The following is a 13217-nucleotide window of genomic DNA, read 5'->3' on the forward strand; positions in this document are numbered from 1 at the left end:
TTGATAGTAACCATCAATTGATGGTTTTATTTTATTTTATTGATATAAAACCATCTTATACCCAGAGACTTCCATTATTCAACCAGAAACACTGACTTAGGAAATGAATTCAAGCAACCCTCAGATCCTATGACCCTGCAATATATGAAACTCAAAAAAAGGGACACCTAGGTGTCTCAATGATTGAGTGCCTGCCTTCCACTCAGGGCATGATCCTGAGATCCTGGGATCAAGTTCCACATCAGGCTCCCTGCAGGTAGCCTGCTTCTCCCTTTGCCTATGTCTCTGCCTTTCTCTGTGTGTCTCTCATGAATAAATAAATAAAATATATTTTAAAAAGAAACTCAGAAGAATTGCCAGCATTAATGACATGTGATTGATTGATTTTTTGAGAAAGAGAGAGAGAAAGCACACACAGTGGCGGGGGGGGGGGGGTGGGGAGAGGGAGAGGGAGAGAGACAATCTTAAGCAGGCTCCACACCCAACATGGAGCTATATCACAGGGTTCAATCCCACAATCCTGAGAACATGACCTGAGCTGAAATCAAGAGTCAGATGCTCAACTGACTGAGCCACCCATGCATGATGACATACATTTTAGAAAGAGATGCTGGAAATAAAGTGGTATATTTATCTCACTGTTTTGTGGGACAGCCAAGTTGGCCATGTTCAGATTGTGTCTCTTAAAGATAAGGTAAAATATTAACGAGACATTGGAATTATCTTACAATCATTTATTGGGCATACAATATAAAGTTTCTGTCAATGCTATAAAGATTTGAGAAGGGGAATTTCTCTAGTACATCCATGCTAAGCACTATTTGAAGCCAAAGCACTGGCATTTCCCAAGTTATAGGAGCCTGTCCTATATTTAGGATGATTTGTAGTCATCAAAACTTTGTGAAATATTTATATTGGGTAGTAGACAGATCACAACATGCCAGATTATTTCTATTTAATTTTTAAAACCACAAGTCATTTAAGGAAAGCTGGATATAAATGTTCTGATCCAAATGATCCAAGCCGAAGAAAAACAATGTTTCAACTCAAACCAAAGACCAAATAAAACAAACAAAATAGGCAAAAAAAATAAAAAAATAAAAAAATAAAAAAATAAATTGGACAACCAGACCCTTAGAACTTTTTTCAAACATTTTTATTTTGTGAAACTATAACTTCTTTTCTAGGATGCCAGGGTGGCTCAGCTAGTTAAAGGGCCAACTCTTGATTCTGACTCAGGTCATGATCTCAGGACCCTGAGATCAAACCCCACATTGTGCTCCTTGCTGGGCATGGAGCCTGCTTGGGATTCTCTCCCCCTCCCTCTTGCCACCCTCCCAAATAAATAAATAAATAAATAAATATCAACCAATAAATAAAACCTACTTTCTACCAAAAACAAGTATTCCCAAACTACAAGTGCTCTGAAGTCAACCTCCTTGAAGTTCAAATAGAGTGTTCTCTGATTCATCAGCTATGGTCTACTAAGCACAAAACCAATGCTGCCTCCACTTTGCCAGAGAAGAAACTTGATCCAAATCCTGGAATCAACCAATGGCAAAAACCACGTCTAGATATTTGACTTCATCCTAGCCTGCGTGCCTCTTCAGAAGGAACATAATCATAAGCAAACTATTTTTAATGTTCCAGAGTTTTTTCTCCCTAATTAAACAGTCTTTGGTATATATATCAAGTTTTATTTTGCTGTGAATACATTTTTCAAGTTTGGAATCTTTTAAGCATTGCCTGCTAATAATTTGACCCAACAAATCAAAGGAATCTGGAATTCTGCTGTGCCTGCAGTGAGGCATTTGAAATCAGTAGGGGGTATTTTAAATTGCTTTAGTTCACATACACCATTATGTTTCCCATTTACTTATTTAGAATAGTATACATTTTTTTCCTTTAGGAAAAATAACTTTTCTATCAAATATCTTTAATTTTTAAGATATTTGTTGTAAGATTCAAAAATATCTTTAGAATAATCTCTTCAAAAGCATGTATCATAGACAACATTTTTTTTAACTCTTCAGCAATAAGATGGCTTAGAAGAGGCTCTATATTTTCTATATCCAGTTAATACAGAGATTACAGGAATCGCCTCAGATAGTATATCAACACATTCCAGATGCCACAGCTACTCCAGGAGCTCAACAGCCATGGGTTTGAAAGATACTATGATTTAAGAATGGCTACCCAAGAATAGGTGTCCAATATTTATCCCTCTGATTCTTTTTTAAGATTTTTAATTAATTTATTCATGAGAGACACATAGAGAGAGGCAGAGACATAGGCAGAGGGAGAAGCAGAGCTCTCCATGAGGAGCCTGATGCAGGACTCAATCCCAGGACCCCAGGATCACGATCTGAGCCAAAGGCACATGCTCAACCACTGAGCCACCTGGGCATCCTTTACCCTCTGATTCCATATAAAGATGCATCGGCTTTTTAAAAAGTACAACCCATGGATTAAACTGGTTTAGAAAAAAAAATATGTAATGGAGGAATAATAAGCATCTCTGACAAAACCCCAGCATATCACACATTAACCATTAAGGTTCAACAATGCAAGCTGTTCTTATTGCTTAGTTCTAAAGCTGAAAACTCACACAGTTGCCAGGGCACCACATTTGTGCTAGACACAATACTGGAATTGCTGTACCGATGTTTCTCTTCTTGGTGTTTGTTCATTCAACAAGGACTTAGCAGCTGTTTGTTAGTGAAAAGTAACTGCACCTCAGTATTATAGTTTTACTGGCTAAGCACACAGGCCACGGAGTCAGACTGTGTAGGTTTGCATGCTTGTTCTGTGTCACCTGGCAAGTGACCTGACCACTCTGACACTTGGTTCTGCATCTCTTTAAGGGGAAAAGATAATCGCCCTGGCTGTGTCAGATGTTAAGAACAAAACAAGAGGTCATCCCTTTTAGCACAGCGCTGAAGACTGAAAGCTCACTTCAGAAATATTAGTCATTATTGGTGGATGTTGGTGCTTACCAATTCCATTCAAGGCTGCTATGGCTGGAATACAGCTTTTAGGGGAAAGTGTTTTTTTTTTTCAGCATGTCTAAACGTTAGATATGGAAATAAGAACCTGATATAGAAAAGTTCTTAGTGCTCATGGCAGATCTTTGAAGCCCAACAAGAAAGTTAGAGAAAGAGGAGAAAAGGAATCAAGGGTCAGCTGATTTTTTTTCATTTTTCATTTTTTCATTTTTTTCTTTTTCCTGAGTCCGTTATGGCCCTGATCTTTTCTATTTCACTGTAGGAAAAAAATTAGGATATTTCTTGCTAGTTCCCTTTAATCCCTATAGCCTTTGGCTTCTCATATTGATTCCAAAAAATCACAGGGAAAGGACATCCTGACACAAGGATGTCCAAAGTACCACTTGTGGACACAGAAGAGGATCACGACAGGTTTGAATCGCAATAGTCATGGTCACTGCCTTTTTGTGATCTTTTGGCAGGTGATAACTTCAGGTGGGATAACGTTTCATGACCAGCCATGGCATAAAGAGTGTTTTCTGTGCAGTGGCTGTAGAAAAGAGCTGTGTGAAGAGGAGTTTATGTCCAGAGATGATTACCCATTCTGTTTGGACTGCTACAACCACCTTTATGCCAAAAAGTGTGCAGCCTGCAACAAACCCATCACTGGTGAGTTCTTTAGTTTAATATGGTCCTATGACGGGGCAGTTATGGCATGTAGATGCTATATAGTTAATTTGGGAAAGAAAGTAAAAAAAAAAAAAAAGATAATATTTTGAGATCCTCACACAAGGGGACCCACACATAAATATAAATATTAGACCCCTCAAGGAGAGCATAATTAGGAGAGCCATGTTCCGTAGAGGGTAAATAATACTAAACCTAACAGGAATGACTTAAGTAAAGTAATATTTCAGAGAAAGAGAATACGATGAGCTGAGAGATCAGAGAAGAACTTCACGAAGAGGCCTGACATTTAAAGATTTAAGTGGTAGAAAACTACCTATAAATAAAAGTCCTGCTTAATTCCAAACAAGGGCAAAGGGCCCTAAAATAGAAAAGGTTTCAATTAAATGCAAATATTGTACAAAAATCTGAAGCTATAATAATTAGGCTTGCAGAGGTCAGGAATTAATTAGACTTAATTTTAAGATGCTTCCAACAAGTGTGTCATTCTCTTTTCTCTCTATCCACTTGCAATACATTTTAATTATGAATAGATGAAATAAAACAAGATAGCATTCTGCTGAAGGAACAAAATACATGTGACGTGATTTGAAAATATCACAAATGGGTAAATTGATTCATGTTAAAAAGATTTTCAAGGTAAAATGATGCATTAAATTTTCTTCAGAGATACTTCCAAAGTGCTAATCCTATAGTTAAAAAAAAAAAATGAAGTTGGCATGACCTGAAAAACCCAGCAGCTATTCTTTTAGGCAATTTATAGTCACCTACTTAATAATGCAGCAGAATTGTACTTCTATTCACTATTCCTAGGATTCTTGGACCATATTTCATTTCTAACAGTTCAGTTTATGTAACACAGAATTAAAGATTATTTTATCCTTTTCCTCCTCCTCCATCTTCAAATATATCACAAAATAAAAGTTGAATCTTCTTACATCTTCAAAGAAAGAAAAGAGTTTCACTGCAAAGCCAGCTTAGCAGTTTTCCACTGACCTGCAAGGGGAGGGAGATTGTTACCCAAACAGACAAGGTCCCATTTGTCTGCACGGGACACCATGTTTTTCAGCATCTGACCTGGTCCAGGGCTATGGCTGGTGGGCAGGTGTGCTTTGTTTGGCCTGCATATGTTTGGAAAAAACTAGTGTTATAACCCATCTCTGCAGCCAAAAGCAAATGAAGAGCCTGTCGGGGTGATCAGACTGTCCTCACATTCCCCAGCTGGATTTCTGTCATTGGCTCAGCGGCTGCCCCAGTTCTCTGTACCCCACAGCTTGTCTCCATCCCTCAGCTTTGTTACCTTCCCAGCCCTTGCACTGGATTCCGTTGACAGTCCCATACTATCGGGCTCAAAAGCTTGGGCTCTTAACCACTCTACTCCCCTGCTTCTACACATCTGACAGCTCCTACAATCAAGAGAATAAGCTGCTGTCTACCAGTTTTACTTAGAAAATGGGACTTCCAGAAATGTATCAGTACCAGGAGCTCAAAAAATCTCCTTGGTAAATCTGCAATTACAGCCCAAGGCATGCAGTTGGTTTATTCTAGAACATTTTTCTTGAACTAGCCAGAAAAGAAAAAAAAAGTGCTTTCATGAAGAAATGAGAAAATTCAACAACTCAAAATGGGTTTAAAAACTTCCTGGGTACTCAGGGGACTAATACTGACCTGCAAAGAGCCCATGTGAGCCCTGGATTTGAAGAGTTTCAATTCTGATCCATCACAGATTCACGTATCTAAGGGACACTTTTCTGTTGGGTTGTTTCATGTCAATCACTGAGCCCAGCTTCTTTCAGGTTCAGATGGAAAAAAACTCATTGTCCTGCATGTAACATAAACATGATCAAGAACCACTGACTTGACCCCAAAAAAAATCCAAATACAGGATTATGTATTTAATTTAGAAAAATCAGTTTTTTAAATAATTGTCATAATCTCTTGGCTCTGAGGAGAGACACCTAAGATTAAAATGGCTGTAAAAACTTCCAACTCACTTTGATGGTTTTTTTTTATTTGATTCTTTATATATATGCTTTGCAATAGTATTTCTTTAAAATCAAGCTCTTTGAATTAATGTACCATAGGGAATTCTTATGCTGTTATATGTTTATCTTTTGAAAGTTGCACATTCATGCAAACAATGTGTCACTTTAAAAACTATGTTAGGGTGTTTTCAAAATACTTTTTTTTTTTTTTTAAAGATTTTATTTATTTATTCATGATAGTCACACAGAGAGAGACAGAGAGGCAGAGACACAGGCAGAGGGAGAAGCAGGCTCCATGCACCGGGAGCCCGATGTGGGATTCGATCCCGGGTCTCCAGGATCACGCCCCGGGCCAAAGGCAGGCGCCAAACCGCTGCGCCACCCAGGGATCCCTCAAAATACTTTTTTATATTAACTAAATCTACCCATGAGTCTCAGGTGTGAATTTTTTAAATCCCATCAGAATAAATTTGATTCATTTGAACAAACTCAAGGTATAACAATTTTTTTCTCCTCTAAGATAGGATTAGCCTTTCAAACTTTCTGGGATAGATGAAGCAGCTTGACGTAGTGGGAAGTGCTCTAGACTCAGGAGTAAAGACCTTGGTCTTGCCTCTGTCTCAGACTACTGTGTGACCATGGGTGAAAAACTTACCACTGAGGTCCCCTTTGCCTTACTTGCAAATGAGGAGTTGAACATCTAACATCTTACATAGCTCCTGCCATTTGTTTATTTTGCGTAAAAGAAATTTCAAATGTTATTTCTTCAGAAAGGAATGCTACTTTTTCTGGTCATGGTCTTTACAAAAGATAAATTCAGACTGAACTTGGGAAAGTTAAGAGCATAGGTTTTGAAGCCAGATGGCCTAGGATTGAATCCCAGATCAGCCAGCTGGCTGATTTGGGCAAGTGATTGAATCTTTCTATTCATCAATTTTTGTCTGCAAAGTAGAGTTGATGATAATATCTACTCATGAAGGTGAGGTGAGAACTATGTAAAGCAGTACGTGGCTTAGAATAGTGACTGACTCCCTTTCGAGTGCTCAACAAATGCTAGCTCTTATTCTACTAAATTCTCAGTGATAAATGAAGCCAAACAAAACCGGTGCCCAAGATAGGTTTCCCAGGGGACTTTCTTAATGCAAATGACCCTCATGACCTGAGGGAATAAATGTATCCAAAATTGAAATAATGTATAAACATCTCACATGTTGACTCTGCCTTTTTAAAATTCCTACTACCAGGTGCTTCTTTTTCTCTCTTCTTTGTAAAATTCTAGAAAATATTTTTATATTTACCACTTTTACAGGCATACTAATAAAATTAAGAAAAACTCATGAGCATCAAAATGCAAGAGGTGTAATAATTAGTTTTATGAACAGAGATAATTCATGCATATATAGAACATGATTCTTGCAGTTGGCTTATTAATGTTTTGAATAACATTCAGGGAATTAACTGGTTTATTATTGATTTATTAGCAAGTAATGATGATAGCATCACAAATAAGCAAGCTATACATTTAATCAAAGGAAGTAAAGAAATTTGACGTACATTTATCTATAAACCAGTAAATTATATGTAAAGACATCAAATAACATTTCTAGAATGGAAGTAAATGTTCATTATCATATTTATGGAGCTTTTATCGAAAAGAATGCTTATTCACCTTTTTTGCTTCCTCAAATGGAGTATTTGAGTATTATATGTGGTTTTGAGGAGTTGAAAAGGAGAAAAGGTGTAGGGATGGGATGCCTTGGGTCTTTATTTGCCAAGCTCTTTCTAAGTGATCATGGTGCCACGAATTTCCCATGGTTTGCTCATTACTCACAGAGTGGGGCTAACATAGTTCAAGTCCTCAAAATCAATTTCTTAAACTATAGCTTGGATGCATATTAGGAGTAGAGAAAGAGATTCTCACTGAAGACTCAAATTCTGCTACCTTTCTTCAAAATGTTATGGCTCAAGTGAAGCCCAAGCGGAAGTGGTAGAGGCTGACAAGGCACTTGGCAGAGACTAGTTACTGGATAGCATGGCCTCAGTGGCCAGAATGATCAGATTCACAGGTCTTTGTTGCAAGTCTAGGCTGAGGTTGTCTTTGGGCAAGGTAATAAGGTCATCCTGTTAGGCTAGCTACATAACGGTCAGAATGAAATTTTCTATTGGAGTGTTTGGAAATTGTGTCCCAAACCACAGTATGACCAGAGAACTTTATCTTAAGTAAAACTAAACAGAAATAGAGGAAAGAGAACTCAAAGTCATTAAAACATCAGAAAGCAGGCTAGGAAGTATACATTTATTTTATTGTATCTTAATTTTGGCTTGTAGGAAAACGGTTACAAAAAGAGAAAGAAGATATTCATACTTAGATATCCCTGACTGAAATCTATGCCCTCTGCCCACAGCATTATACTGTACTTTTTATCTGCCTTAGGCAATTTTTATCTGTTTGTATATTTAGATTCTTACCTACTTTTGTAGAAAGTAGGAAAAATTTGGGAATCAGGTTGGATCTCATCGGAGGAACTTCCTCTGGTGACATTCCCAGTTGGACACAGGAACATGGGAGGCCACATTCCTTCTTAGGTTCCTTGCCTCTGTGTAGTCTTGCTCACTGCTGTTATCAACAGTTCCTAGAAGAGTACCTGATAGAATGCTTAATCTATTCATTTGGAAGAATATTCTTTGCCCCCAATTCCTTTACAGGTCTCAGAGGTGCCAAGTTTATCTGCTTTCAAGACCGCCAGTGGCACAGCGAATGCTTTAACTGTGGGAAGTGCTCAGTCTCCTTGGTGGGGGAAGGCTTCCTGACCCAGAACAAGGAAATCTTCTGCCGCAAGTGTGGTTCTGGATTGGACACCGACATCTAGAGGAAGACGATCTTTCCTCACCTGAAATCCACTCTGGTTTTGTTCACACTAAATCCAGAACTTGCTTGAAGTAGTGTTTCTGAAATAAGTTTTAGCAAATATTAATGTAGAGTTTATAGCAGAAGGATTTTTGCACACATTCTGATTCAACTGTATCATAAGAGCTCAGAAAAAGCACAGTCTAAAAGAATTGAGTGTATCCTAACTCACAAGGCATCTCTCCTTGCAAAATACTGCACTCTGCTGTTAAAAACATAGGAAAATATCGCTTTAGTCTAATCAAACATATAACCTATACCTAGAAGTCATGGATGTTATTACCAAAGACTGATGTTTTTCAAAACTGCACAGAAGAAAAGGAAAGTAAGGGACTAAATTGACAGTCACATGTGAAGCTAGTTTGCATTCCTCGCTAGGTAGTTATATATAATGAGATAGACTAGCTATTTGTGGTAGAAGAACAAAATGGGTCAGGGAAAACTGATTAGTAATCACCCTATTCGAGAATTCTGTCATTTTATCATTCTTTTATTCACACATACTGCCTTTGGAGTTGCAAAAGAAACCTGCAATTTGCCCTCATCCGCACTGCTTCCACAGCTGGTTGGTTCCATGTTTAACAAATGGAAATGAGAATTTGGACATCATGGCTCTCCTACTCTGCGTGGGTATAAAGGGGTCCTCTCTATCTAGAGATAGTCAAAGCACAGGTTTCAACACGTTGTATCAAATGCATTTTCAAAGCGCACAATGGTTTTTCTAAATACTTACAGATTCCATGAAAGAGAAGTCTATTCTTTCAAATGAGCTAACCAGGATAATCATTGTCCCCAAAGGCAAACCTTTAAAGTAAATAGATCATTAAGTCATCACTTGTGGAAATGAGTTTTAGGGAAGGGATTGAGCGTTGGAACATGACTTTCATCCAGATATCTAAAAGCATAATAGAATGCATAATTAGCTCTGAGCTTCATGAATTTGCCTTCTAAAATTACATAGATGATTAATGGGAAGACAAAAAAGTGGGCTTTCACAAACTCTAGTAATAATAAGAACTGAAAAAGAATAATTCACTGCTGATAATTCAGGACCTGCAAAGCAGTACAATAGAGCAATGTGGGCTATAGATGAGCCCTCCCCACTGTGTGTCCATACCTGTGCCATCCACTGCACCCTATGCCAACCATGTCCCGAGAGTTCCAATCACCTGTGTGGCCCAGAGGTACATTCCCAACCTTAAGCAGCCATTCTATAAATAATTCAGTGTTTATTGGTCACAAGAGAAGTAACAGCCTTAGTGAAAATTCTATCACCATATATCCATAGCTTTCTACCAGACGTCAACTGATGATGGCCATACCAAGCTGTTCCTGGGCAATATTTTCCACATAATGAGGGACAAATGGAAAGCAACCTCTTTTCTCCATGGTCAATTGTCGTCCTTGTTATATATGTGTCACTTAGCTGGGGTAGGGGAAGGTCAGGAGAAGAAACCTACACAAACATAACATTTTCATAAGTGTCAACTCTCAGATCACCGCATAGCATTAAAGGTTCTGATTGAAATTTAATTATATGATGTAGCTGATTACAATAACTAAAATAGTATCACAGAAGATGCAATTAAAATTGTTATGGAAACAATTTTTGAAATAGTTCAAAATGCAAGGACGTTTGAGGATGTTAACAATTTAGAGCTGCTAATAAGAGGTCAGGCTACAAAGGCTCTTTGAAAGATAATTGTCTTTTCTTTTCTTTTTTTTTTTTTGCAGTAACAATACCAAGATAATTTCTCACATTCACAGTATAAAAAGTAGGTAAAGCTATCAATATTTTTGCTGCATTGTTTGAAACTGCACATATAGAACTAAATACACCAATTGTTCCATGATCTAGAACATATATTTAGAAAACCAAGCCCTTCTAGGCCTGGATAAATATACAAAATGTAACATTGTCTCTGTTAACCAATTATAGAAAAACATGCAAAATCTAATGTTTTCTGAAACAATTAGTACTGTTTAAGCATTTTCCCTCATGTGGGGAGTGAGTAGGCACATGATCAGGCTTGCAGCCTATCTGTTTTGTTAAAATTCATAGAATCATTTCTGGGATAGAGATTCTGTTATGCTTTGATATGTATACTTAAGTATATATATTTTCACATGTAAATAATTCCATATTTAGAAAATAGTTTAGTTATCAGATATGTATTAAACATGTACTGTTCATAGAGTTAGAATTCAGACTGTTGTGGTTCTGGGGTGGTGGGAGGGTAGATCAGGGTATGGAAATGCGACATTGCCAGATATAAAGCTCTTCCCTATAGCTGATCAACAGTGTCACTGTGGACGTAAGATGCATACGCAAAACAATTAAGAAAGAAGATCTCATTAGACTGCCATACATACAAAGATGAAAGTAAAAATCTTACACTGTGTACTATAATTGGTTTCAGGTCAGTAAAGAGAAAAGCTCTCTGACCTATCCAAAGATGGACTAGACTGCCTCAGGAAGCAGTGGGCACCCAGTGATTCAGGGAGTGACATCTGCACAGGCAGAGAAGCAGTTAGAAGCCAATCCTGTGTGCTAATAACAACCAGATGGCTTGGAAGTATCAGAGAGACTGTGCCAAAGAGCAAGAAGAAATGAGATAGCTAAAAGAGAAAAAGGTCAGATGAAGACAGAATATTAACTCTTAGGATAAAAGCTTTATATTTGATACAGCAAACACTAGAAAGTTACTAACTGCTCTTAAATAAAGGAGAAAAGCATGGTGACAGTGTTTGAGGAGCATTATGCTAATGATTCTGTATGGCCTAGAACCGAAGAGGGCAAGATTTCAAAGGCTACATCTCTTAACGCAGTAGCACATTTGGTGAGTGGCTACAGAAAAGAGAGAAGAAGCAATGGGTAATGCAAGCCAAGAGATGAGAATACAAGTAACAAATCAATGTATTTTATGTTATCATGTTAGTATTAAATATGACAAAGAAAAATGTAGAAAAGAATTTCTGTTTCCATAATAACAGGTAGAGTGCCCAAGGCTTCAGTTTTCCCTTAACGAGATCACAAACATGTTATATTAGAACAATCTAGGTTCATTGGTTAAGCCAAGTATGACAGGGTACCATCATGGATTCAAAACTTACACAGTCACTATAACTATTTAAAAAATTGAGAAAAAAAAAAAACAAGAAACATTAAGTTGTTCATCGGAATGAAAGATTGGCCAACCATTGTGAAAATGCATAACACTGTCACAAATGGTGTTGGTTAAAAATTGTTGTGAAATACAGAACCACAAATTAAAAATCAACCGAAAAACATATGTCTGATTTTAGTCATACCACTTTTGAATTTAAGGAAAAAGGTATTTTGTAATCTACTTGGTGTACTGATAATTTATATTTTAAATAAGAAAATGATTGTTATAGTATGTCTTAGATATATTTAACCGAGCACATAAATTATTCTCAAATACATTTATAGAGAATATTAATGCAGTTTTTACTTATTTTACAAATTGTCACTTTCAGAAATTTCTTATGCTGAATAGATTTGCATAGTATAAATTCCTCAAAATTTTTTTAGAGATTTATGGGGGATCAAGTCCCACTTTGGACTCCTCTCAAGGAGCCCGCTTCTCCCTCTGCCTATGTCTCTCCTCTCTGTCTCTCATGAACAAATAAATAAAGTCTTTAAAAAAATAGCATAACTGAATTCTGTCTGACTCAGATACTAATGCCTCTCCTGTTAAACTAGGAGAAACACATCTGTGATCTTTCTTACAGTGACCAAATTTTTAAATATTCTAAACTGGGAATTGTTTTATTTCTAATTATCATTCCTGTGATTCTAAAAATATTCTATTAGAAAAGGCCCACTTTAATTTGACTATCCTATTTTCACTGAGATAGTCTTTAGCTAATTTCTTATTATTTCCATATTGGAGGAATTGCTGGGATTCTTAGTGGTTTTAAAGTTCATGGATACACAAAGGACACAAGAATACTGATTCAAAGAGATACATGCACCCCAATGTTTATAGCAGTATCATCTACAAAGCCAAACTATAAACTGATGAGTGGATAAAAAAGATATGGTTTATATACACGATGGAATACTACTTGGCCATAAAAAGAATGAAATCTTGCCATTTGCAAAAAGACATGGATGGAGCTAGAGAGAATAATGCTAATGCTAAGTGAAATAAGTCAGAGGAAGATAAACACCATATGATTTCACTTATGTAGAATTTAAGAAACAAAACAAATGAACATGGCAGGGGCGGGAGGGGGAAGCAAACCAAGAAACACTCAACTACAGAGAACAATCTGAGGTTTACTGCAGGGGAGGTAGGCAGGGGGTTGGGTTAAATAGGTGATAGGGATTAAGGAGGCCATTTGTGATGAGCACTGGCTGTTGTATGTAAGCGATGAATCACTAAATCCTATACATGAAACTAAATTACATTGTATGTTAAGTAACTGGAATTTAAATAAAAATTTGGAGAAGAAAAAATAATAAAGCTCTTAGGTACAGAAAAGAGATTGGTGGTTGCCAGAGGTGGGGAGTGGGAGAGGGTAAAATTGGTGAATGGGGCTACAAGGTACAAACTTCCAGTTATAAAATAAATAAGTCATGGGGATGTCATGTGCAGTATGGTGACTACCGTTAATAAAACTGCA

At 37.1% G+C, this 13217-nt stretch overlaps 1 protein-coding gene across 3 annotated transcripts in view; it reads left to right on the forward strand.

Moving 5' to 3' along the window:
- Nucleotides 1–11747, forward strand: part of FHL5 (four and a half LIM domains 5) — a 46585-nt gene extending 34838 nt beyond the window's left edge. For all 3 annotated transcript variants that reach the window (XM_038554759.1, XM_038554758.1, XM_038554760.1), the window contains 2 exons: nucleotides 3467–3653; nucleotides 8363–11747. In XM_038554759.1, the coding sequence (XP_038410687.1) occupies nucleotides 3467–3653; nucleotides 8363–8526 (351 nt within the window). In that variant the 3' untranslated portion in view covers nucleotides 8527–11747. The remainder of the gene's footprint in view (nucleotides 1–3466; nucleotides 3654–8362) is intronic.
- Nucleotides 11748–13217: the final 1470 nt, after the last annotated feature.

Source organism: Canis lupus, chromosome 12, assembly GCF_011100685.1.
Source record: "Canis lupus familiaris isolate Mischka breed German Shepherd chromosome 12, alternate assembly UU_Cfam_GSD_1.0, whole genome shotgun sequence".
Lineage (NCBI taxonomy): Eukaryota > Metazoa > Chordata > Mammalia > Carnivora > Canidae > Canis > Canis lupus.